Source organism: Felis catus, chromosome D1 (genome assembly GCF_018350175.1).
Source record: "Felis catus isolate Fca126 chromosome D1, F.catus_Fca126_mat1.0, whole genome shotgun sequence".
NCBI lineage: Eukaryota > Metazoa > Chordata > Mammalia > Carnivora > Felidae > Felis > Felis catus.
This window is the reverse complement of record NC_058377.1, coordinates 87745297-87772511: the sequence shown is the minus strand read 5'-3', so window position 1 is coordinate 87772511 and position 27215 is coordinate 87745297. Positions and strand designations below refer to the sequence as shown.

Here is a 27215-nt window from a genome sequence, read left to right as displayed (position 1 = left end):
TAATTGTGATGTTTTAAGGAGTAAGTTGAAATTCATACCTTATATACTATTCACAATGTGTTTCATTAAGGACATAGGGGAAAACTTAGGGGAAAGAATAAGTAGAAATAAGACAATAAGTGACTCATAATCCCACCCTGCCAGCAATAACTCCTGTAGAATTTTTTGATGTATGTATCACTTTTGCTATCTAGTCTTCATTTGTAGCTAAAATAAGTGAAAAGGAAGGGAGAGGTAAGCACAAATTCCCAATAAAGTATGTTGGTAAGTGTTTGATTTCATTTCAAAAGATTTTTAATCTCATTTTTTAAAATCTGTTTAGGGAAGAGAAAACACAGAAGAATCAGTGTTGGAAATCTCTCTTCATAGATACTTACTCTGATGTAGGAAGATACATTGACCATTATGCTGCTATTAAAAAGGCCTGGGATGATCTCAAGAAATATTTGGAGCCCAGATGTCCTCGGATGGTTTTGTCTCTGAAAGGTACTGGGAATGCAGGGTCTCCCTTCTTCATCTAGTAACTGTAGTATAAATAGGTTAAATAACTTTGGTTTTCTTATCATCTATGCTACTCTGTAATTCACCAACATTATCTGCAATTCACCATTCATATTTGGCCAAGAAAATAGGAAGCCTATATTACTAAAAGGACTCTTGCTTTACTGCTTGTCCCATTTTTGAGTGCCTGGGGACCCATGTGATTATTTATTAGAAGGGAAAGCTGAACTCCTTGTATCCTTATGTTTTATAATAAACTCACTAATAGGAAGATTGCTTGAGGATAACTATTATGATTTCTTTCAAAGGATTTGTTTTTTAATTGAAAAACTGCCTGCTGTATCAACCCTCTTTCTTATTTTTAGTGCAAGTAAATTGTTGTTTGATAGTCTAATGATTTAGAAAGATCAAGTATTAAAGACCTGGGTGTTTAAGGGTGTGAGAGGAGCATACTAAAATAAGGAAACCTTTCATCCCTATTTTGACATTTACAGAACAGTTAAAACTAAGATTTGAACTGAGGTCTATTTGACCCCAGAATTTGTGCTCTTTCTATTATTGTCCAACTCTGGGAAGAGATATTAACAAGCTCTTTCCCATTCATTTGATTTGCTAATTTATGCCCAGGAAAGTATATAAATAGGTTGCAGATATATTGCTACTTACCTGCTTTAGTCTCCAAGTTTTTTCAGATTTCTCCACTAAAAGGAATATAAAACATGTTTTGGCTTTGCTGGGCTGAGCTGAGCTGTAATTGGAATCAGTTCTTCTCACATGTATTCCTTTTGAACTAAGGTCTCTTTAGAAATAGCCTTCCTTTGGGGCGCCTGGGTGGCACAGTCGGTTAAGCGTCCAACTTCAGCCAGGTCACGATCTCGCGGTCCGGGAGTTCGAGCCCCGCGTCAGGCTCTGGGCTGATGGCTCAGAGCCTGGAGCCTGTTTCAGATTCTGTGTCTCCCTCTCTCTCTGGCCCTCCCCCGTTCATGCTCTGTCTCTCTCTGTCCCAAAAATAAATAAACGTTGAAAAAAAGAAAAACAAAAAAAAGAAGTAGCCTTCCTTTTACATTCCGTATTTCCACTGTAACTTCCCATGCAAACATGAATCTCGTACAAACCATGATTGTATGACCAGGTACTTCAAACTGAGTTGCTAGGAGCTAGAGGAAAGATTGATTTGGCAGGGGGAGTAGAGCTTTGAAGGAAAGTATCCTTGATTAATATCTTCAGTGGCTTTTTGGTCTTGGAAGAAAAGAACAATATGACCAATATCTACTTGGTGTGTGGGGTTAAATAATTTCAAGAGGAAGGTCATTCCGAAAATAGGTATTTCAGAATATAAGTAAAATAGGTAAGGGTTTGTAATAGCTATTATTTTGTATTAAACACAAATCAAGGCACTAAGCTAATTGTTTTATATTATTCCATTTAATGTACCCAAATCTTATGAGATAGATAATTATTATATAGGTGAACTACCTAAGATATAAAAAGCCAAGTAAGTTGTTTGCTGTCACAAAACAAAAGGCCGCAGAGCCAGGATTTGAATATATAGAGCTGACCCCAGAGCTATGGTCTCAATAACTGATGGGAGAGAGGACCTATCCTATTTTGTCCAGAGTGTCTTAGGACTCTTAGAGAGCAAGTCCAATACTAGCATGTTCGGAACATGAGAATATAAGCATGGTTCTCCTTTTAGTCACAGAGCTACCAAGAAACGAAGAAACTAAAGATGTAGAGCAGCTTCTTTTTTTGTTTTTCTTTTTTTTTTCTTCCTTTTTTTGGGGGGTTGGGAGGACTCCCATTTGGCATTCCCAGGTTCGCTGCTCACTGTTCTATACCTAATGGTTAGAGGTGAGGTTGTCAGAGACTTCCTTGATAGCCCCTGTTTCACTCCCAGGTGCCCGTTGTCTGGGGGTTTTGCCCTGAGGAATGGGGTAAAAGCTGTTTGATATCTGGAATGCTGGGGATTCTAGGGGTGCCAGGCCTATGAGTTGTAGGACTGAATCAGGAACTAGCTACTCACCTCAGCGGCGACAGTCCCTGACTCAATCTCAAGGTTATGGAGATGGCAGATAGAAAGGAAACTTGGAAAGCAAATAGGCATCGGGCTTGGGGAAAGTTTTACAGAGTACCTTGAAATTATGGTATATTAATATATCTTGTACCAATCTATCTAATGGTATATAACATGTGTCTTCAGATTCCGTATTTACCTTACATGTGGGCTTAGAACTTCAGATTTAAAAGGGGCCTTTGAGACCATTTAGACCAGAGGTTGACAAACTTTTTCTTTAAATGACCAGATAGTAAATATTTTAGTCTTTGAGAGATAGATGGTCTCTGTGACAACTATTCAACTCTACTGTTATTGTGGGGAAGCAGCCATAGATAATACATAGACAAAGGGGCGAGGCAGTGTTCCAAGAAAACTTCATTTACAGAAACAGGCTGCAGGCTGGGATTTGGGCTGCAGGTTGTAATTTGTCAGTCCCCGATTTATACCAGTTCCCTTGTTTTACAGGTGCAGGGACAGGCTCAGAGAGTTTAGGTGATTTACACAAGGTCCCATAACTAGTAAGTGACAGAGGTAGAATTTCAGTGGAGGTTTCTTGGCTCCCGGTAACCTTTTCCCTGCTTTTTCACACAAGTGGTCTAAGGAGCAACGGAAGTACATGAACATTTATTGAGTGCCAGGAAAGCACCATATTAAACACAGGAAGCTTATTTAATCCTCACTATAATTCTCTCAGGCAGGTAGTATTATTCCCCATTTGGCAGATGAAATGGATTAAAGAGGTGAAATTACTTGCCAGAGATCACACAGCTCGTGGGTGGTAGAGCTGAGATTTGAACCTGGTCTGGTTGTGGCCCAAATTCTACTATAGGAAGATGTCCCTCTCAACCTTGATTTTACTATATTGTAAACATGTATTTCCTTATATTTCTCTCTTGTTGTCATTGTCTTACTTTTTTCCGTCCAGCTATCTCTTCTTCAAGAAATTCTTATTTTCTTAAGGTTATATGTTAAATGTCCAACATGTAGCACTAACTATACCAATATTAGTTTCCTTCCTCTCAATTTCTGGTTCAGGCAACTATTCATGTTTTCTTCTGTACTAAACTTTTTTTTTTTTAAATAAACTTTTTATTTTGGAATAATTGTAGATTGCAGTAAGTTGCAAAGCTAGTACAGAGAGTTCTTGTACACACTTCACCCAGTTTCAGTTTCCCCTAGTGTATCTGCCTACGGGACATTTGTCAAAACTAAAGTCTTCATTGGTATGTAACTATGAACTAAATTCCAGGTTTCATTCGGATTTCACCACAGTTTCCATTAATATGGAATTTGATTCTGGAATTCAATCCAGAATACCACATTGCCTCTAATTGTCATGTCTCCGTAGTGTCTTCTGGTCTGTGGCAATTTCTCTGTCTTTCCTTGTCTTTCATGATCTTGATAGTCTGAAGGAGTATTGGTCAGGTATTTTGTAGAATGTTTCTCAAAACAGCTTTGTCTGAAGAATTACTTATGATTAGATTGGGGTAATGGGTGTTTAGAAAGATTATCATCCACACGCCATCACTGGTAATGTTAACTAACATACAGAAATGCGTGTGGATCATAAGTGTACAACTTGATAAATTATCACAACATAGACATGACCATTGTAACACCCTCCAGGTCAAGAAGTAGAATGATTTTCTGTACCTAGAGCCCCGCCCCCACCCCATCTTTCTCAGAGGTAATTGCTATCATGATTGCTAGCGCCACTGAATAGTTTTCTCTTTTTGAACTTTATATAAATTGCATGATTAAGTCTATATTTTATGTGAATTATTTCTATTTTGTCTGTGAGATTCAACTGTGTTGTAACAGTAGCTTATTCATTTTTGTTGCACTATAGTCTGCCATTACATGGGTAGGCTCTAATTTATAGATTCATTCTACTGTCGATGGATATTGGGTTATTTCTAGTTCGGGGCTATTATAAATAATGTTACAGATAATTTTTGGTGTACATATGAGCATATTTCTATCAAGTAAATATCGAGGATTGAGTTTCCTGGCTTGTGGAGTATGCTTATGTTAAACTTTAGAAGATACTATTAATTTTCCAAAGTGGTTCTAAAACTTTACAGTCCTACCAACACTTTAACATTGTCATTCTTTTTTTTTTTTTTTTTTGCCTTTCTAGTGGGTATGTAGTGGTGATTTTAATTTACATTTCCCTAAGGATATTGAATAATGACACTTTTACTTCTAGCTTTCCAGTCTTCACGTCATTCATTTCTTTTTCCTGTTTTACTGCACTGGCTAAGGCCTTCGGTGTGATGTTGGATAGAAATGCTGAGAGTGAGCATCCTTATCTTTCTGATCACAGAGGGAAAGCTTTCAACATTTCTCCTTTAAAGATGATGTTTGCTGTAGGTTTTTTGTAGCTATTCTTTATCACATTGAAGAAAGTCTCTTCTGATCCTAGTTTGTGGAGAGATTTTTTTTTTTTTTACTTTTGTCTTTGTGTTTTATTTTTTATTTTAAAGTTTATTTGTTTTTGAGGGGTGCATGGGTGGCTCAGTTGGTTAAGTGTCTGACTTTAGCTCAGGTCATGATCTCACGGTTTGTGAGTTCAAGCCCCACAACGGGCTCTGTGCTGACAGCTCAGAGCCTGGAGCCTTCTTGGGATTCTGTGTCTCCCTCTCTCTCTGTCCCTCCCCCACTCTCACTCTGTCTCTCTCTCCCTCTCAAAAATAAATAAACTTAAAAAAATATTTTTTAAATGTTTATTTATTTTTGAGAGAAAGAGAGAGGGAGACAGAGAATCCCAAGCAGACTCCACACTGTCAGTGTAGATCCTGATGTGGGGCTTGAACTCACAAATCTTGAGATCATGACTTGAACCAAAATGAAGGGTCAGATGCTTAACCAAATGAGCCACCTAGGCGCCCCTATTTTTGTCTTCCTGCTTAAAAATTTTTTTTAATGTTTATTCATTTTTGAGAGAGAGGACAGACAGACAGACAGAGGATGAGCGGGGGAGAGGCAGAGAGAGAGACACGCACAGAATACCAAGCTGGCTCCAGGCTCTGAGCTCTCAGCACAGAGCCCCATGTGGGGCTTGAACCCATGAACTGTGAGATCATTATCTGAGCCAAAGGCAGCTGCTTAACCAACCCAGGCCCCCCTGTCTTTGTGTGGATACTTGAGTTTTTGTCAAATGACTTTCCAGCCTTCTGATTATCACATGATTTTCCTACTTCATTCTGTTAATATGCTGAATTGCATTCATTGATTTTCTGAATATTAAACCAACTTTGTATTTCTGGAATAAACATACTTTGGCTATAATATCCTTTTCATATGTTGGATTTGATTTGCTAGTATTTGATTGGGGTTTTACATCCATGTTCATGAGAGACTTTGGCCTGTAATTTTTCCTTCTTGCAATGTTCTTGTCAGGTTTTGGTATCAAGATGATGCTGGCCTTATAAAAGGCCAGCCAAGTTGGAAAGTGTTGCTTCTTTGTCTGTTCTCTGGAAAAGTTTATATAAGCTTGGTAGTCTGTCTTGCTTAAATTGTTAGTGGAATGCACCAGCGAAGCCACTCAGTCCTGGAGTTTTCACTGTGGGAAGGTTTTAAGTTACAGATGCAATTTCTTTATTAGATAGAGTACTATTCAGATTTTCTATTTATTCTTATGTCAGTTTTGAGTATATTTCTAGGAAATTGTCCACTTCATTTACATGTTCTAATTTACTGCTGTAAAGTTTTTTATAATATCCTTTTACCTGTATGATGCTTGCTGTTGTATCTGTAGTGATTTCACCTTTCTGTTTCTGATATTATTTGTGCTTTTTCTGTTATTCTTGATCAGAGTTAACCTTAATAGTTTTTTCGAAGAACTGACTTTAGCCTTTGTCAATCCTCTCTATATTCATTTTCTATTATTTCATTAATTTCTCTGATTTCTTTCTGAGTTTACTGTGGCTTTTTCCTTTACCTGAGGTGATTAGATCATAAATTTTTAGGCTTTCTTGTTTTCTTCAGATGCATTTGCTACAGATTTCCCTTTAAGCATGGCTTTAGCTTCATCTCATAAGTTTTAATATGTTGTATTTTAATTTACGTGAGATTCAAAATATTTTCTGATTTCTTTTGATTTCTTCTTTGAGCCACAGATTATATAGAAAAGTATTGCTTGATTTCCAAATATTTGAGTTTTTTTTTTTTTTAAGTAATCTTCTTAATATAATTTATATTTTAATTCCTCTGGATCAGAGAATATACTCTGAATTCAGTCATTTGAAATTTGTTGTGCTTTGTTCTCTGGTCCAGCATATACTCTGTCTTGGTAAATGTTCCATGGACTCTTGAAAAGAATGTATATTTTGCGATTGTTGGATTCAGTACTGTATATATAATTAGGCAAAAATTGTTAATTTTGTTTAAATCTTTTGCACTCTTACTGATTTTATTTCCTTTTTTCTTTTTGTCTACTTGTTCTATTAGTTACTGAGAGGGGTATGTTAAAATTTCTCAGTGTGGTAGGCAGAATTCTGAGAGAGCTCCAAAGATTCACCCCTGCTGTACATGCCTGGTATGATAATGGCCTCCCTTTGAGTGTGAGTGGTGCTGGAGATAATTGATTTCAGTCCTGTTTTTTAGGTAATATGTGACAAAGGTGAATGGGCTTTGCAGATTTAATTAAGGTCCCAAATTAGTCAAATTTGAGTTAATTGTTAATCAAAATTAAAATTATCCGGAGCAGGCCTTACCTAAACAGGTGAGCCCTTAAAAGGAACCGGGCCCTTCCAGAAGGCAGAGAGATTTGAAGCATGGGTATTTCGTATTGGCTTTGAATAAGTAAACCAGCATGTTGTGATGAGGGCCATGTGATAGGGAATGGCAGGTGGCTTCTGGGAGCTGAGGGCCACAGTGCTGCAACTGCAAGGAAATGAATTCTGACCATAACCAGTGAAGTTGGAAGAGGACTTCAAGCATAAGATGCATAACCTAAGATGCATAGCAGCCGGAGTTGACACAGTGATTTCAGCCAGTGGGACCTGTGCGGAGGATCCAATTCAGTCATGCCCAGACTTCTTACCTACAGAAATTGTGGGATAGTAAATGAATGCGGTTTCAGCTGCTAATAGCACAGCAATAGAAAACTAATAACTGTGGTTGTGGATATATCTTTTTTCAATTTTAGTTCTGTTATTTTAAAAAATACATTTTGAAGCTGTGTTATTAGTTACACAAAATTAGCATTATAATATTTGTGTAGTCAATTTAACCTTTTTGCCATTACAAAAAGCCTTCTGTTACTTCTGATAATGCTGTGTGCCTGAAAGTCTATTTTGTGTGATTTTGGTAGAGCTATTTTAACTTTCTTTTCTGTATCTACATCTCTAAGATGTTTCTCTTGTATATGATTGTGTTTTGTTTTGTTTCTGTCACTCTTTTATTTATTAGATTATTTAGTTTATTTATATTTAATGTAATTATTACTGTATTTGGATTTAAGTATATGCCATGTTCCTAATTGTTTTTTATTTGTGCTCCTGAACAGATGTTCCTTTTTTTCTATTCTTCTTAATTATGTTTTATGCTGTATCTCCTTTTCTTATATAACTTTTTTAGCAATTACCCTAGAGATTAAAGTATGCACCTCTGATTTAACTAAAATCTACTGTAAATTAGTATTTTTACCACTTCCTGGACAATACAAGAACCTTGGACTACTTTAACTCCAATTATCTCCCTCCTGCCTCTTGTGTTACAGTTTTTGTGATTTTAATTTTGAACATATTTTCTCTCCCTGGAAAGATTATTATTATTATTTTATATATTCAGTTCAATTTCATTTTAGACTTACCTCCATATCTACCTTTTCTCATTGCTCTTCATTTCTTCCTGCATCTTCATGCTTTCATTTGGGATCATTTTTCTTCTACCGGAAGAATTCCTTTTAGTGTTTTGTTTTAATTTTTAAAAATTTCTGTTTATTTTCATATTTTTTTTTTTTTTTTGAGAGAGAGAGCCCCGGAGCATGAATGGGGGAGGGGCAGAGAGAGAGGGAGGCACAGCTCTATGCTGAGCTATCAGCTGCAGGGCTCAAACTCATGAACTGACCAATTGTAAGATCGTGACCTGAGCCAAAGTCAGATGCCCAACTGACTGAGCCACCCAGGCACCCCATTTTTAGTAATTTTTTAAAGGAGAGACCCCTACTCCTGAATTTTTCAGATTGTTTTTCATCTAAAAATGTATTTCTTTCACCTACATTTTTGAAATATATATATTCAGTGGGTATAGAATTTTAGTCAACAGTTATTTTTTTCAGCACTTTGAAGATACCATTCTTCTGGCTTCTATTGTTTCTGTTGAGAATGTAGCTGTCAGTCTGGTTGTTATACCTTTGAAGGGGACTGTCTGACTTTCCCCCTTTGGCTGCCTTTTAAGATTTCTCTTTGTCTCTGATTTTCAGCAGTTTCCCAATAATGAGTCTAGATATGATTTTCTTTATAACTGTTCTCCACTGGCTGAAGTGCTTCTTGAATCTGTGGTTTGGTGTTTTCATCGATTTTGGAAAATTCTCTCAGTGTTGCTGCCAAAAGCCTTGCTCAGCTTCTCAGCCACATGTTTGCTTTTAGACTTGGCACTAGCCTCTAAGACAAGGTTGCTCCAAAGGCCCTGCTGAGCTCTCAGTTTCCCTGTTCTTCTGACCCTCCTCTCCCCCGTCCTCACTGTCTTTGAGGTTCTGCAAAAGCCCTGAAACCACTTTTCGGTTGCATTTTCCTGGTTCTCAGCAAGAAGTTTGCTCCAACAGCCTGGTGAGCCATTGCTGGAAGTGAATCCCTTCTCTTGGTATTGGTAATCACTTCCGGCTTTTTGAAGCTGGAATATATGGCAAGCTTACAAACATGCAAAATTGGGTTTAAGTTAATGGCTTCCCCACAGCATGAACTTATACCCACCTATGCCCTATATTTCTCATTGAGAGACTATGTTAAGACTCTTGAACAACATCAGTTTGGAGAACTGGAGAGGCTTTTTTTAGTAGAGAAGCGTGAGTGTGTTAGATTAAGAAAAATGAGATATATCCTAAAGTTTGCAGCATAATGCAAAAAACATTACTGCGGATTCCCCTGCTGCCTACCTTTCCATATTTTACGGAGTGCCAGTGTTTTCCCTGTTGAGGGGAAACTGAGGAGTTTCTTTCTCAGTGCTTCAAATGTCAGAGTCAATCCAAAGTGATATATTGTTGTTCTGAATTTTCCATCTAATTTCCCTGTATTTCAGCAGTACAATTTGGACAGAATTCGCTTGCTCTACGATTGTCCCACTGGCTAGCAGAAGGTTGTATTTGTCCTTAGATATAAGGATTATTGTTTCTTCATAATTTGCTTTTTTATGTATTTGCAGAGGGCGCTCGAGAGGAAGACCTAGATGCAGTGGAAGCTCAGATTGGTTGCAAGCTTCCTGATGATTATCGATGTTCATATCGTATCCACAATGGGCAGAAGTTAGTGGTTCCTGGGTAAGATGTTTGCCATTTGGATTATTTTTAATGACACAAATGATTTCCCAGAATGAAAATAAAAACAATTTGTACTTGCTCTTGACAGATTAAAGGTGTACAGGAATTCCCTCTTCTTCTTTGTAAGAATCCAAAAGACAAAATCTCGGGACCCCTGGGTGGCTCAGTCAGTTAAGCATCCGACTTTGGTTCAGGTCATGATCTCACAATTCGTGGGTTCAAGCCCCAAGTCCAGGTCTGTGCTGACAGCTCAGAGCCCAGAGCTTGCTTCAGATTCTGTGTCTCGCTCACAGACCCAAAAATAAATAAACCTTAAAAAAAAATCTTAAAAAAAAAAACCCTATATCTTGAATTTGATTTTACTAAAGTAAATATGTCTCATGCAAGCAATATTTCTATCAGTGCATCTTTATGCTTCTAAAACAAAGTCTGATTGGGGTTGGGGTGGGTACTGTAGTACATAGGGTGGATGTGTGTGTGTGGGTATATTTTAATTAAAACTGTTCAGAACCCTTAAAGTCTCTGTCCCAGGTAAATTGTTTTGAAGAGCTTGATATAAATTCTGAGTACCATATATATAAAACGCAATAATTTGTTCAGAGCTACATACACCGAAGAAAGTATAGTTTTGTCCTATTCAGGCATAGCCTATAATTAAACGGCCTATTTTTAAGAGGAAGTATTCATTATGGAACCTTTGGCAAAAGCAGGCCATGTAGTAGTAGCTGTCGAATTCATTCACAGTATTAAAAACTATATACTTTGGGTCTAATCTTTTTGTTCTTTTGTGAAAATTAAGCTATTTCAGAGACGTTGCATTTAATGAAATGCTCCTAAGAGTTTAGGGAGAACTTTACATTGTTCTTAGTGGAAGGTGATGTGTCTTTGTGTGTGAAGAATCATATGAGACTCTGTTACCATTTAGATCAGGGTTGAGTGAGTACAGGGTGATCATACTGAGATTACAAGGTAGTATTCAGAAATCAAATATTGGGCAATTAGGACTAAATAAGTGTGAAGTACTGACTGGTTTTTTCCTAGTCTTTTTTCCCTACTGAACCGAAACTTGACAAAAATTTAAAAATTGTCATAATTTAAGAGCAAATAGGAGAGAACTTTAATAAAAGAGTTTCCCAGAATTGACATGACAAACAGGTCATAATTTCTAGACAGGGATTTATATCTATCCTCAGTGCAAATAGTGAAACTTAGGATAGGAATCCTATCATCAAGGATTCCTTCCATCAAGGTTCTATCAAGGACCAATACCTATGTTCTCATGTATATGCAGTGAGATCAGTTTAGACCCCATGCATCCAAAGTTTATGAAAATTTGGACAAGGCTTAGGTTGGTTTCCACTGATATTGTCTGGTAGTTTAGGTTGTAGTAAGATAAAACTATCAGAATTTACACCTTCAAACATTAAAATAGTCATACACGCATATATAGCAAAACACTAGCAAATCAGTATATTATGGCAAGATGGTCTTGAAAGCAATAAAATGATTTTTCTTTTAAAAAGGTCTTTAAGACATTTTAGACGCTTAAGCTTTTAATTTAGATCAGAATCTTTCCACTCAAGTGTTTGAATGTAAAGAAATTGTGGTGTTTTTGGTGTTCCTGCTCTAGAATGGACATATTCATCAGTTCTAATAAAGCTGTTGATGTAAACATCGTTCATCAAAAGGATGAAGCACAGCTGTTTGTTTGGCACTGCAATTGATTACATTTTTGAGTCTCTGTTCTTAGGTTGTTGGGAAGTATGGCGCTGTCCAATCACTATCGTTCTGAGGATTTGTTAGACGTCGATACGGCTGCTGGAGGCTTCCAGCAGAGACAGGGACTGAAATACTGTCTCCCTTTAACTTTTTGCATACATACTGGTTTGAGTCAGTACATAGCAGTGGAAGCTGCCGAGGGCCGAAACAAAAATGAAGTTTTCTACCAATGTCCAGTAAGTAGAGAGTGTTTTTAAATATGGCTGTAAGATGTGTTCTGATAAGTGTATAAATGTGTGCCTTAGGACTGTAGAATGGCATAGAGCATTATACAACTTAATTATAGACCCATCTAATTAGAGGGCTAATATCTGGCCGTAATATTCTGACATAATGAAATGCCAGAAGACATTGGATAATCAATGCAAACCACTGTGCACAGAGGGAGGGCTGTGATATGTGTTAAGGTAATTCAAATTTAAGGAAAACGAATGAGATTTTGTTGAAGTAATTGTAATATACATTTCCAACTTAAAAAATTTAGCTTTTGAACATCAATCGATTCAAGTTCTGAGTGCAATAGAAACTTTTTAAACACTTCATTAGATAGCTTGAGTTCTTGAAAAATAATGACTTTTTTGGGGAGGCTTTTGTTATCATTTTAGTATAAACACAGACAGTGTGGTGTTTGGTTTCATTCTTACTTCTTCAGTTCTTTGTAATTTTGTAGTTGTAGATCTTCTGGCTTCATTTTTGCCAAGATGTGAACTTTTAACTTAAAAGAAGAATTTAAAGTAGAAAATCATAGGTATCTCAGAGACGTGACTCCATATAACATTTAAAATATTTAAAGAGCTTTCATAGCTTTTATTTCTTCCTAAGCATTTTCATGTCTTTTATCTCATTTTTGACTTGCTACCTCTGTAAGGTTGTAGGATGATGGCTTGGTCTCTCCATTTACTGAGAGAAGTGACCAGTCTAGAATTGTTCAGGTCTCTTGACTCTGAATCCAGAGCCCCGTCTTAATAGGCTGTATATCTTCTTACCTTAACTTCTTAACTTAAAGGATAATTTTTTTAGTTCACTGTAACAGTAATAGCAGTACATAAGTGGTTTAACTGTTATTGAGAAGTGCCTGGCACTCTTTTAAGGACTTTCTAGAAAGGGCCTAAATATAGAAATCCTAATAAGAGCAGGACTGAAAAGTGTAAGGAGTGTCCGAGTGTTGGTTAGAGCACTTGTTATTTTTATCAATTTTGTCTTGTCTCCAGGGAAAGATGCAGGTAACAAACAATGAGAAATTAAGTAAAATATATTTTTCTCGATTATAATATTCTTTTTCTTGCCTAGGACCAAATGGCTCGGAATCCAGCTGCTATTGACATGTTTATCATAGGTAGGACAAAAAACAGTCTTCCTTTTCCTTTCTTCTTCCTTGTCAAAAAAATGAAGTTGGTAAAAACTTTTCCAATTACTTGATCAGCTGACAGTTTACACTTGTCCTTCTTACTGCTTGCTGGTTTAGAAAGTACTGCATCTGGGCTCTCATTCGAGTAGCCCTTGTACTTTGAATTTCTTTTCTATTTGGGAAAAAGCCATGCCCTGTATAATCTTGTACTCCTGGGACTCTGCTGTAGAACAGTGAAATGAATAGAATTACTATGAGTATGTGTGTATGTATACACGCATGCACTTTCCATCAATCATATTAATACATAATTAGAGATATCGATAGATAAAACAACTTTATACCTATGAAGTCTGTGGGGCCAATTACAGTAAAATACTGGTGAGTCACACTAGAGATCTCCCAACAGCAGTCTTCAGAAACCAATGTAAACTCTGCTCGATGAACTCCTTGGCACAACTAGTTTTTCTTGGCCTTCAAAGGTATTTCTCACAGGATTTTGAGAACAATACAGTTTGTATGCAGTTGCGGCTCACCTCTTTGCTATTCATCCAATCTTGTTTTGCTTAGATTTTCCTCCCTTAAGAGATGCTTCCTGACTATCCACTCTGCTTTTTAAAGGCACATATTACACATCCCCATATATTAATAGTAAAGGGGCCTTGGAGGCTAAGGTGTCTGCATTTAATTATATCTCCTAATTGGAACCTCGAACAACAGAGTATTAGTCTCCATTTGTTCCACACTGTGACACATTACGGATTTGTGGTATATGCTTCACAGTATCAAGAAACTCTCACCCCTACGTGGTAAGTTACAAAAAAACTATTTAACTTAGCCTCTAGCTTTTAGCTCCCCCTGATTCCTGTAGTCTGTTGTTTCCAAGTTAAGTGCCCTCTGGGGAGTATGCCCCTTCTCACTGCCCTCTTTGGCATCTTTGCATAGCACATACCTTCAGAGGTGATCACCATGGCTCTAGAACAGTGGTGCTACTAATTTATAAACTAAAGACTTCCTGAACTCTAAGGTAAGCTACCAGCTGAGCTCTGTGAGTTTCTTATTCTTAGTTTGGTGCTGGTCTGACATGGTGTGGAAGGCCCCACCGCTACAGCAGAGTACTAAGGTCTGATGAATAGTATTCTAGTAGCTGGGATTTCTCCTGGAATAAGAGAGCAGCAAAGCAAAAGATTTGAGATGCAGTGAGGGAGGAGAGATGGGGTGAGAAGTTAGTGCTGGGAGGAGAGATAAGAAAGTGGCTTCCTTTAAGCTGCCTTGATAAAACCCCAGTGTTATCAAAGAGACGCCAAGATATAGGCTTACTTTAAAAAGTAAACTACCTTGGAATATATAAATTATATCTTGATTCAACTAAGTTTGACTTTCTTGGAATTTTTGGTAAAACACAAGATGGAATCTCTTGGTGTTTGGTAAATTATTAACTGATATTTAAGAAAACTAGAAGCTGTTCAGATAAGTTGAGTAATGAAGACTACCTAGGAAATTTTGTCCTTATTTTAAAGAACACACTTGGGTGTGTATTGTAATAAATTCAGATATATTAAAATACAACACCAATTTCTTTTTTAGGTAAACCATGAACAATTTGTGGTTTTCTCACCGTAACATTTTATTCCATGAATTATACAAAATGATGTTTTAAACTTTACAGGGAAATTACTAGTTCTAAAAACAAAATTGTAACTTCTTTGAATTTTAATGACATTATTCATGTGGCTCCTTAATATCTTGTTCAGAGTGGATAGGTGGTGGGTGATCATTTGAATACAATAACATTCAATAAATAAAGGGTCAGAATAGGTCATTCATTAGTAGACACTGAGAAAAGAGCCTACTATTGTGGTTTCCCTTCTCTCGGTTGATGCCCTTAAAATTTTAAAGCTAGACGCAAGACCCAAGCTTAAATTGTATCTTCTATTATTCTCTGAATAGTAGAATAGTAAGTAAATGCTATAAATTTAGCTCTAGTGTTCAGCATGGCAGAGTGTAAGAACTGGGTTACTAGAAACAAGATTACAGAGAAATACAGAAAAACATTGATTGAGGGACTAATATTGCCAGGCACTGAGTTGTATTAATAATAGATAATGGGGGTCTGAGAAAGTTATGTTATATTACCTAGAAGGGGCAAACATAATTCATGTAAATACTTGTCATTGATCCACTCAGTAGATCACGGATGTGTAGTCCGGTCTGGACAAGAAAATGGAGGTCGTTGAATATGGAGGACTGTAATGCATTTGAATCTGTAGAGGTGCAACTAGACTACTTTGGGATTGGTCTGATGCCCAGAACTCCACAGTGCCCTACCCTTGTTAGATGCCCGGACTGAGCCTGGCTTCTGCCAGAATTTCGTGCATGAGTCAGGACGTACCTGGGCCAAGGGTATACCCTGATCATCTGAGGATAGGTGCTGATATTTTTCCTGTAGTTTCTTCTAAACATAGCTGTATCTCTTTTGTTCCATATGTTCTAGAAATTGTAGACAGAAGAAGGCTTTTTATTCTTGTACCAGCACAAAATAAAGTTTAAAAATTTATTATTGAATTATAAGCATAAAAATAGTTTGCAGGTAGATGGAAGATTCCCTAGCAGGGTAGTTGAGAATGAGATGAGAATTGAGAATGGAAATTGATCTGTGAACGGTAAGTAGAAGTGTATCTGTGTTTCTAGTTTTGACCTCATATCTTAAGCATAGAGAAATTACCATTGTTTACTTGTTTCCTGTACAGATTTTGCAAAAATTATTTGTCCTTTTCTTCCTCCCCACCCCTTCCTGGTTTATAGGTGCTACTTTTACTGACTGGTTTACTTCTTATGTCAACAATGTTGTATCGGGTGGCTTCCCTATCATCAGAGACCAGATTTTCAGGTATTTCACTCAAGACTTTTTGAATAAAAATATTTGTAAATCAGGAAAAAACATTAGTTACAGATCTTGAGATGAAGTTTGGAAGAAGGTTAATAATAGAACCTCTCGTTTTCTTAAATGCCACTACTTTATTCTCACTTTAAAGCCACATTCAGACACTTGGAGAGGCAACATTTTTCTTCTCTTGAAGGATCAAGAGAAAAAACTGATTTTGATTTAGAAGTTAGGGCTTTGTAGTATAGTTTCTTTTTATACATAGTTTCCTTTGGGGTGGGGGAAGCTGTTTGCCAGTTAATGGATTTATTTTGAATAGGAAGTCAGTAACTACTAACTCCTGGCAAATACTATTTATTGTCTCTAAATGAACCCTCCAGGTGTGACAGATAGTAGTAGAGGTAATATTGGTTCACAGTAGCCTGGTTGGCAGAAATGACCAATTAGTTAGAAATTAGAGGTCTCTAGAATAACTTGCTAACACATTTTATTGTCAGAGCCACTGTTGATAGGACTTTCAGGTGTCCCAAAAGTTTCCTGGCTCTGAAAACTGAGATAAACTCTTTTCAGTTTCCAGTTTAATCAGTGAATCATTACTGGAACCACTGCTTATTGAGCCTTGGCTGCTGTCCTTACAGATCTAAAGTCTTCAAGGTTTTCTAGTTCATAATTTATAGTTTTCTTCTAAGCTTAAAGGGACTATACCTTTACGTTCCCAAATATGGTTTGAATTTTTGATCCTAAAATGAAGTAAAAGCCATTTCACACTGTATCTTGAGATCTTTCATCTTAGAGACTTGAAGTTAGTTGATTAAAAAATGTTTAATGTTTTAAAATTATCTAGATATGTTCATGATCCAGAGTGTGTAGCAACAACTGGGGACATTACAGTGTCAGTTTCCACGTCGTTTCTGCCAGAACTCAGCTCTGTACATCCACCCCACTACTTCTTCACATACCGAATCAGGTGAGAACTGTAAATGGGGTCGCCTTTCAGTTAATGGTGGTCTATATCCTGTGGTTGTGTTGTTCTCTCCCCTTTGACATGATACATGAAACGCATTTTGAAAGACAGCTTCTTGCTGAGGTGTGGAGGAACATGGATAACAAAATTTTTTATAAGCTAGTGTCCGTAAGGGACTTGAGTTTCCAGTAACCTCCAAGTTACTTAAGTTATTTCTTGCAGATATACTGTGTTTAAAGAATTGTGCCAGGTTCCTTGAGGTGGACACTAAGTTGTAATCATCATGAAAGCTCTCTGTGAGAGTTGTAATGCATTCCAGAAGCTATCAAATTGCCCAGGATGAAACCGTGCATTTTAAATTTCAGTTAGCTTGCCTATATTCAGTTAAAAATCAAATATTTATTAGGTGCTGCCTAGTATCAGACACGGTGTTAAGCACTGGATTTGGTTAAATAAAAAACAAATATTAAATTCGCTTTAATTAGAAGTACTCTGTGCTGTGACATAAAGATAGCTCATTGCTCTAAGGGATTAAGGATACTTTGTTTTTAGATTTATTTTTATATTTATTTTTTATGATGTGTTATATATATATTTTAAAAGTACATATACATGCATATATACACACTGGAAATATTTTTGCTACCATATACTAACCAGGGAGCATCATAGGATTTTGGTATTATATGCAGCCTTTGATATATCCAGTTACATATGTGCAGATGTTTGTGTTTTGGATTTTTTTTTTAAGTGTATTTATTTTTGAGAGAGAGCCTGCAAGTGTGAGCAAGAGAGGGGCAGAGAGAGAGGAGAGAGAATCCCAAGCAGGCTCCGCGCTGTCAGCACAGAGCCCAATGTGGGGCTCAATCTCAAGGACTATGCGATCGTGACCTGAGCTGAAATCAAAAGTTGGATGCTTAACTGACTGAGCCACCCAGGCGCCCTGATGTTTGTTATTTTAATTGTTTAATTCAAATCCTGCCTCGGCTTGAAACATGCTTAAAATTATAATACCGACACTTGCTTATAGGGTACTCAAAATAAGGGACAGCAGATTCCTAGAGAAAAGGGGGAAATAATAGTATTGGGAAACAGTCAAGGTGTAATCCTAGTAACTGACTAGTGACATTTTGCTTTGAGCTTTCTAGAAGCAAAAGGGAAACGTCCTGTGAAAAAGAAACAGAAATTTTTCATTGCACTGAATTCTAGTAAACATTTCTTACATTCATCTTTACTTGAACAGCAAAAGATTATTATCACCCAGTGTGTTTATAAATTTTTATGTTGCCCTTTCTATTGTTGATTCTTACGGAAAGTCAAGTGAGCAAATTGAGTGAAAGCATTTCTGTGGGAGAGTCAAGCTAATCAAGCCATTATCTTTGAGAATTTATAGAAATAGATGGTTAACACAGACGTTGGGTTGGGTTTCTTAATTTCCTGTGGGAACTTTTTCATAGTCTTAGTCCAAATATTATAGCTCTTAAACAAAAGAAACAAAATCAGGCCAGATTTGTGTCTCTACCACCCCATTCCCTTCTCTAGGATTGAAATGTCAAAGGATGCACTTCCTGAGAAGGCTTGTCAGTTGGACAGTCGCTATTGGAGAATAACGAATGCTAAAGGTGATGTAGAAGAAGTTCAAGGACCTGGAGTAGTTGGTATGTAACTCAAGATTTGGGTTTACATATCAGTTGCCTCTAAGACATTTTGGAGAGCATCTATGTTGCATACAGCTTGGAAAATGCATGATGCAGTCAGTGGATAAGACTGATCTTTTAATAGCTGTGTTTACAATGTGAAAGATATCATAGATTTTGGGCTTTCTTTGACTCCAATATTTGCTTCATAAATATAGTGTGTAAAGATCATTATTCTATTAGATTAGTACCTTAAACATGAACTTTTCTAAAATTATAGCAAGCAATTATTCAGGGATTGATTTTCCGTTCTGTAGATCACCCAAGTTCTTTATTTGCTTCTTAAGTTCTTTATTTTTTTTTTTTTTCAGTGGGATAATTATTTGTTATCATATTCTGTGGTTACTGGGCATAGAGCAGAAGGAGAAAATAAATTTCATATTGGTCATCTCTTTGAAATTTGGGGGAAATGTTAAAATCAGCTCAGGTTTTTATTTGTGGATTTCAACCATCTTTAGCTCTGATTGTCATTGACATTCAGCTTTTTAAAAGGTTATGATTATCTTAAGTTTCTGAACCCTAATACCATCACTGTTAACATTTTGCTGTGTTTCCTTTTAGTTGTTTTTTTTTTTTCTAATCGTGCATTTACTTTAACATAGTTTGCATAATCCCACAGAGGGCATTATCTTACTTGCTGTGATGAAGAACTGAATTATAAAATTCAAGGTATAAACCTTGGTTTCTTATTACTGTCTTCTCTGCAGGTGAATTTCCAATCATCAGCCCAGGTCGGGTATATGAATACACAAGTTGTACCACATTTTCTACAACATCAGGATATATGGAAGGATATTATACCTTCCATTTTCTTTACTTTAAAGACAAGATCTTTAATGTTGCTATTCCCCGATTCCATATGGCTTGTCCAACATTCAGGGTGTCTATAGCCCGATTGGTGAGTTAAATTTTCCTCTGGGACTGATTTATGTGACTTTGTAGAATTAACTCCACAGAGGGATTTTGTTGATTAGCCAGACAAATGGTTTACAAATGGTGTTCCCAGAGAACCCTAGAGATTCTGAGGAAATATCATGGGGGGGCCATGTGAATATGTAGGGGTGGTGGATAATAAGTAAGCTAGACTGCATACACTTCAATCAGAGTAACTCTACTGTTAGCTGTTTTTTTGTTTTGTTTTTTGTTTTTCATAGACGTCACTTTTTTTGAGCAGTTTTAGATTCATAGAAAATTGAGCAGAAGGTACAGAAATTTCCCAGATACCCCCTGCCCCCATGCATGCACAGACTTCCCCATTATCAGTAGCTCCCACCAGAGTGGTATTTTTGTTAACAGTTGATGAACCTACATTAGCATATCAAAATCACCCAAAATCCATAGTCTACATTCGGGTTCACTCTTGGTGTTAGATATTCTGTGGGTTTGGACAAATGTATAATGACACGTATCCACCATCATAGTATCATGTAAAATAGTTACTGGTTTTAAAGGTTCAGTCTCTTTTCCACTGTTTCCAAAAACAATTCTGTGGCCTAATGAGAAACACCACACTAGACCAGTTAGAACAGGCTTTATTTTATTTCATTAAGATTAGGAAAACAATCTCTTGCAGTGTTTTTGCTAAAAATCCCAATTTTGTAAAGTAATACAAATATCCTATAGAGAGACTACTAAAAGTACAAGTCTACCCATTAAACCCTCTTTGTAGTCGTCTCTCTTTGGGATCGTTTCCTAAATCAACTAGGTATAATTTTAAAATCTCATCTTTAGGATTACCTTATGATTGTGGCAGTACCCCAATCTTATGGATTATAAAAGTTTATGGATTAAAGAGAATTTTGAGGCTCCAGCTATATAATAGGAATAAAATAAAACATGACTTGTATACCCAGAATGTAACTGAGTCATAGGCGTTGAATGTTCAGAGAGGGCCCTCCGGCTCCTGGGATGACCCTGATGGGCGAGTCCAAGATAAGTGTGGGAAGATGGACGTGATATTAATCAGGCCTAGAGCTGACACATTCCCCGTTTGGAAAGAGAAGGATAATGTGGAGACTGTAGGCCATTACGCTTGCATGTCTGGTGAAAAGGATCTACAGTCTGGGTTTGGAAGTGAAGTTTAGCTTCCCTCCCAGTGGAAGAATGCTTTCTACTGTATATTTCCAGCACCAGGAATTTGTTACTTCCTATAACATTCTCCTGTTTTTGACCAGTCCAGTTTCTGTATGAGATTGGTATCACCTGTGAATGTTTGATACAGCTCATTAGTGAAGCCATCTGGCACTAGAGTTCTCTTGGTGGGAAAGTTTGAAATAGGAATTTAATTTCTATAATGTATTTTCTATTGCTTCTTGTTTCACTCTTGGTAATTTGTGTCTTTCAAGGAATTTGTCCATTTTGTCTAAATGTTGAACTTACTGGCATAAAATTATTTACAATATTCCCTTGATATCCTTTTAATGGCCGCAAGAACTGTAGTCATATGCCCTTTTTTGCTCTTAATATTGGTAATTTATATCTTTTGTTGATCAGTTCACCTAAGGGGTTATCCCTTTTACTAGTCATTTGAAAGAATAACTTTGGGTTTCACTGGTTTTCTCTATTGTTTGCGCATTTTCTATTTCATTGATTTCTGCAGTTATATTTATTTATCTCCTCCTACCACTTTGGGGTTCGTTTGTTTTTTTACCAGCTTCTTAAGGTAGAAGTTTAGATTATTGACTTTAGGCCTTTCTTTTCGCTAAAGCACTGTTTTGGCTGTGTTTCACAAATTTCAATATTTTGTTTTCAGTAACATTTAGTTCGAAATATTCTCAAATTTCCCTTGTAATTTAATTTTGGTCTGTAACTTTTCTAAAAATGTGTTGATTTTCAAACATTTGGAGGTTTTCCAGTTAACTCTTGTTTAATAATTTCTAATTTTGTTATGGTTAGAGAACTCACTGTGTGTAGTTTCAACCCTTTTAAATGTTTTATGTCCCAGCATTATGGTCTATTTTGGTAACTAATCCCTGTGTATTTGAAAAGAATGTATATTCTGCTGTTCGTGGGCATATTATACTATAAATGATAGTTTAGATTGGTTGACTGTTTTTCAAATCTTCTATATTTTAACTGATTTTTTTTTGTCCTTGTTCTCTGAAAGATGATTGTTGAAATCTCCAACCACAATTAGTTTCGTCCATTTCTCTTTCTAATTCTATCAGATATGCTTCATGTATTTTGAAGCTCTATAATTATATGCAAATATGCTTGGGATTCTTATGTTTTTTTAATGAAGTGCTTTCTTTTATTATTATGAAATCTCTCTCTCTGTCTCTCATAATATTTCTTGTCCTAAAGTTGCTAATATTCCAGACGTAAAGTGTAAAGAATGTTGAGGTTTGTTTGGGCAGGCAGTTAAGTTACTGTGGGGTCAGCTTGCTCCTGTTGAGACTTGTTTTTAATGTTTGTTAGGGTGGGGTATAAAGTAGTCTTTAATTTAGGAGAGTAGTTCTCAAACTTTTCGGTCTCGTGGCTCCCTTAAACTTTTAAAAATTATTGAGGACTTCAAAGAACTCTTGTTTATATGGGTTATATCAATATTTATCATGTTAGAAATGAAAACTGAGAAGTTTTATAATATTTACATACTCTTTTTTTAAAGTTTACAATTTTTAAATTTATAATTTTAAATTATAATAATAAACTCATTACATGTTCAACCCTCTTAACCATGTTCTTACTTATTTAGAGTTTTAATTTCCTCCCAACCACAAATAAGCATATAAAATTTTGACATGCCTTGTGGAAAATGGTTCTCTCTCTCAAGGATGAGAAATCAATAAAAGAAATGAGAATTCTGGACTTACTTCTAATCAACATGAAAGAGGCAGTGGGGATTGTATTTGTATTGTGTTGTACTTGTATTGTACCTTCCCTGTGGAAATACTCGTTTTCTTGATATGGAAATGGAATTGTTCTCCTTTTTTGTGCCCTGACCATATGATAATTATTGTACTTAATACTTGGCTTTTGCTTTATACTTTGAATGTCACTATAAAATATACTTTTGGTTGATCTTGAGCCTTTTCTTGCTCTAGGTGGGTTTGTTGTTTGCTTTTGGACACTTGAGAGGTTCCCGCCGCTTATTTATTTCCGTCTTACCCCTGTGCACCTCTTTCCATCCGCTGCTTCTGTGTGTACGCTTTTATCAGAGACCATCAGCAATCTCCCTCTTTAGCCGCGTCGATTTCCTTAACAGTTTTTTCTGTTCTCTTCTTCATTAAGATGACTAATGATCATGCTACCTGAATTTAATGTTTTAGAATTTCCTAAGCCTTCCCCGTCGCCCCTTTGGAACCTTCTACTGAATTTTAAAGTCTTCATTCCCTAGATTGAGAAAATAAAAAAATAAAAATAATGGAATATCATGTCATATTTATGTATATTTTCTCTGATTGTTGTTAATGTTGTTGTTATTAGTGTTATAATAAATCCTAAGTGACAATCCTTTGACAGCTCCTAAAGAACAATTTCTTTCTCCCACATTAATTAATTTGCTTGCTCAACAAATATTATTGAGTACCTACTAGGTGCTGGGGGAAATGCAGTGAACAACACAGCCAAAATCTGCCTTCGGGGATGTAATGTACAGCACGGTGACCATAGTTAATGCTGTATTGCCTATTTGAAAGTTGCTAAGAGAATAAATCTTAAAAGTTCTCATCACAAGAAGACATTCTGTAACTATGTATGGTGACGGATGTTAACTAGACTTACTGTGGTGATCATTTTGTAATATATACAAATAATCAACTCATTATGTTGTACACCTGCAACTCATGTAATGTTGTATGTCAATTATACCTCAATAAAAAAAAAAAAAGAAAGTTGAGGAAATTAAAAACAAAACAAAAAAACCTCTGCCTTGGAATTTACATTCTAGCTGGAAGAGACAAGGGTAGCAAATAAACACTATCTAGTTATACCAAGTAGTAAAAAGTGCTCTGGAGAAAAATCAGAGTAAAGGATATAAGGAGTGTCTGTTGGGTTGTTCTCATATAAAGATATGTTGGGGAATGCCTCGGTGACATTTGATTTGAGACTTGAAAGAAGTAGAGGGAGCCAGGTGGATTTATGTGGGAGAATGGTGTTCCAAACAAAAGAACAGCAAGTGCAAAGGCCCTGAAGCACTCATGTTACATAAACATAATACTAATGCTTGGTATGTTTGAAGAATTGCAAGAAGGCCGATGTAGCTGGAGTGCAGTGACTGGGGGAGAGTGGTCAGAGATGAGATCAGAGGGGTAGTGAGTGCTGGATATGAAATGCCATAAAGGCCTCGGGGGAAGGGCTTTTGCTGACATCACATCCCACGTTTCCCAGTACTTCCTACATCACCACCTAGGTGCTCCCTGCTGTTCAGAACTCTGTCCCATATAGCAACTCCTCACATTGAGTCTTCAAATGTATGAAAGAGAAAAACTGACAGCAGAGTAAATCAAGACCTGATTAGAGACACTATTTAAGCAGAATTGAAGTTTCCATGAGATGATCAGATATTGCGTGTTCAACCTCACTATTGCCCTATTCAGAGAGCCTTCAATGAGTTAATTTCAAAGTAGAGGCTACCCATGGTGGTTGAATTGAATCGATGTGTCTTTATAGTAGGAGCTCCATAGAAATCTAGTAAACCTCGTGACAGTACACAAAAGTTACCAGTAGAGGTCATACCTTATTAATATTTTTGCATCCTCTTTTCTACAAGCATATAGATTAATAAAGAATTGTTACTTAATCCACTGAAATAAATTCAGTAAAATTTTATCTTGGGTTGTTAGGAGTGGTCTGTTGGCTACCTTGTACAAATTATCAACTGCCAGGTAAAAAATAAATACTGTATTAATGAAATATATCTACCATTAAAACCACATTGAGCATTCTAAAACGTGTGTGTGTGTATATATATATATATATATATATGTATAGATACATATATATATTCTTGCATCAGCATACATATATGTATCTATACATATATAGATTCTTGCATCAGCATATGCATTATGAAAATACATTGTTCAAGTCTAGAAATTCATATATGGCATGTCCAGTTGTTTATAGATAAGTGAGAACTTACATAAAATAAGTATAAAACACTGATGGAAGTTCTTATCAAAAGATTGTCTTCTCTTTCAAGGAAATGGGTCCTGACGAATATGAAGAGATGGAAGAGGAAGAAGAAGAGGAGGAGGAGGAAGACGATGACGATTCGGCAGATATGGACGAATCTGATGAAGATGACGAGGAAGAGAGACGAAGGAGAGTCTTTGATGTTCCCATTCGCAGGCGCCGCTGCTCTCGCCTTTTCTAGCAAGGATCTGCAGGCGGGAAGCGCTGGCATGAATGCAGTTTGTTAAGTAGATTTCTCAATAATGTAAATAACTAAACTGTTCTCAGCACATAGCAGGAAAACTAGCATGAAATGTTGTTCCAGGCCCTGGGTTCTCTGCGACACTGCATTAGGAATTGGATTGTTTTGGTTTGTTTTGTGTTTCTGAGGTAGAGGAGGAAATGGGAATCATTTTTTTTTCCTTCTTTTTTTCCCCCTCTTTTAGAAGTCCATGGGTGAATAGTTCTCTAGCTAAAGAACAGACATTGCTTTGCTTTAAAAGATTTTATACTTCTACGGATAGGGAAATGGGAGGGAACTGTTTTGAATAAGGATTTTTAAATGTAGCAGAAATACCTACACAGGGATAGAGAGAAACTATGTGACTGAATGATTCTGTGAAAAGACTTATTGCAGTTGTGAATTATTTAGAAATGAACAGAATTTGTAATTAGGCTAATCCATTTAGTGATTCCTATATATTTTGTACTCCCGGGGAACTAATTGACCTAATAGTTTGAATGCTAGTTGTTTGTCCTTTCTTAGACAATCTGTCCTTGAATTTAAAGTTTTCATCACTACAACCTCGAACTTAAAGTCTTTATCACTATGACCTTGGCCTTGCATTCAGTCTTCAACTCTACCAACCTTGAGTTTAATTTAAAACCTTCAACATGACAACCTTGAATTTAATTTAAAGTCGTTAGTGCAATGACCTTTTTTCATATTGTTCACAGATGCATCGTTTTCGAAATGTGTGTAAAACTATGTGTTGTGTGGTTTATTAACAGAAGAATCTTCACGATGTCTCATGTAGTCTAAATCTGTAAATACTGCTTCTGTTTTGTTTCTCCTTTATACACTTGACTGTCTAACTTTGTGATAAGTGACATGAATTTTATGTTAAGTATAAACATGAATTTTTTTGTAATTATACAATTAAGAGTTTGGAATGACATCCTCCAAGTGGCAAAAACTCACATTTTAAAAACGAATTTTGGTTCTGATCCTGTATTTTGCGTAATTGCCTATTTTCCATAAACTAATATTAATCATCCTTTGCACCTTTCCATCTTAAGATGGGAAATGAAATTGAAATTCATTGTCCTGTTGCCAGAGGCCCATTCAAAGTCATTTCCTGGCTTTGACTATACCCTGTCATATGCTCTACTTTCTGTTTTCTGCAAGAATAGTTCTTTTGTAGGGAAAACTGTAGGAAGAGGGAAGTATATGCCGGGTTAAGCAGCTGCCCCCAGGGACTATGAAGACCCTTTCATATTGTCTCGTGTCAAAATGTTCTGAAATGGAGTAAGTAGTTTTTCCTGCTTATTTTTTAATTTTATCATCAGTCTACCAAATCCTTCTATTATGCCTATCTCTCCCTTTTTTTTTTTTAATTTTTTTTTCAACATTTATTTATTTTTGGGACAGAGAGAGACAGAGCATGAACGGGGGAGGGGCAGAGAGAGAGGGAGACACAGAATCTGAAACAGGCTCCAGGCTCTGAGCCATCAGCCCAGAGCCCGACGCGGGGCTCGAACTCACGGACCGCGAGATGGTGACCTGGCTGAAGTCGGACGCTTAACCGACTGCGCCACCCAGGCGCCCCCCTATCTCTCCCTTAAAAAAAAAAAAAAAAAGCCAACCTACTGAGCTTTAAAAAGAGAAAGTTTCCCAGTAAAGCAATAATTTAAAACTAGTTAATGTGGAAAGTTAAAGCTGGTCCCAGCATCCCTTGCCATTTTTGCTTCTTTGTCTTTTCTGGCTGACCTCTCCTCTCTATTCACAGAATACTCAGGATGCCCCACATCTCCCCTGCAACCCCATTCAATTCTTGCTTCTCAGAATACTTCAGGCTTATTTATCCTCTCATTTAAATTCACTTTCTCTTAGCATGTTGAATGAATGCCCTCTCATTCATACCAAGGTATGATTGATTGGTTGACAACATGCTCAAGTGTTGTATTTCATTGGCAAGAATGTGCATTCACACATAAAAGGGATCTAATGGTTGGCCAGCCTAAGCTTTTGTAGAGCGAAGCCCAGGTATAGTGAAGGCGGAGGTCCCTTGAGACCACTATCTACCTTTCACTCATTTGCCTAAAGCTTGATGTATCAGTTAGGATGAGACAGATACCTAAATGAACAGCAGTAAATAGTTTAGGGGTT

At 36.6% G+C, this 27215-nt stretch overlaps 1 protein-coding gene across 1 annotated transcript in view; it reads left to right on the top strand.

Annotated features, from left to right (window-relative positions):
- Window positions 1-26053, top strand: part of FBXO3 (F-box protein 3) — a 32292-nt gene extending 6239 nt beyond the window's left edge. Inside the window, exons 3-11 of the mRNA XM_003993151.5 lie at window positions 323-486; window positions 9926-10040; window positions 11791-11995; window positions 13110-13155; window positions 15973-16057; window positions 16896-17018; window positions 18558-18673; window positions 19420-19610; window positions 24855-26053. Coding sequence (XP_003993200.1) covers window positions 323-486; window positions 9926-10040; window positions 11791-11995; window positions 13110-13155; window positions 15973-16057; window positions 16896-17018; window positions 18558-18673; window positions 19420-19610; window positions 24855-25028 — 1219 coding nt within the window. The 3' untranslated portion in view covers window positions 25029-26053. The remainder of the gene's footprint in view (window positions 1-322; window positions 487-9925; window positions 10041-11790; window positions 11996-13109; window positions 13156-15972; window positions 16058-16895; window positions 17019-18557; window positions 18674-19419; window positions 19611-24854) is intronic.
- Window positions 26054-27215: the final 1162 nt, after the last annotated feature.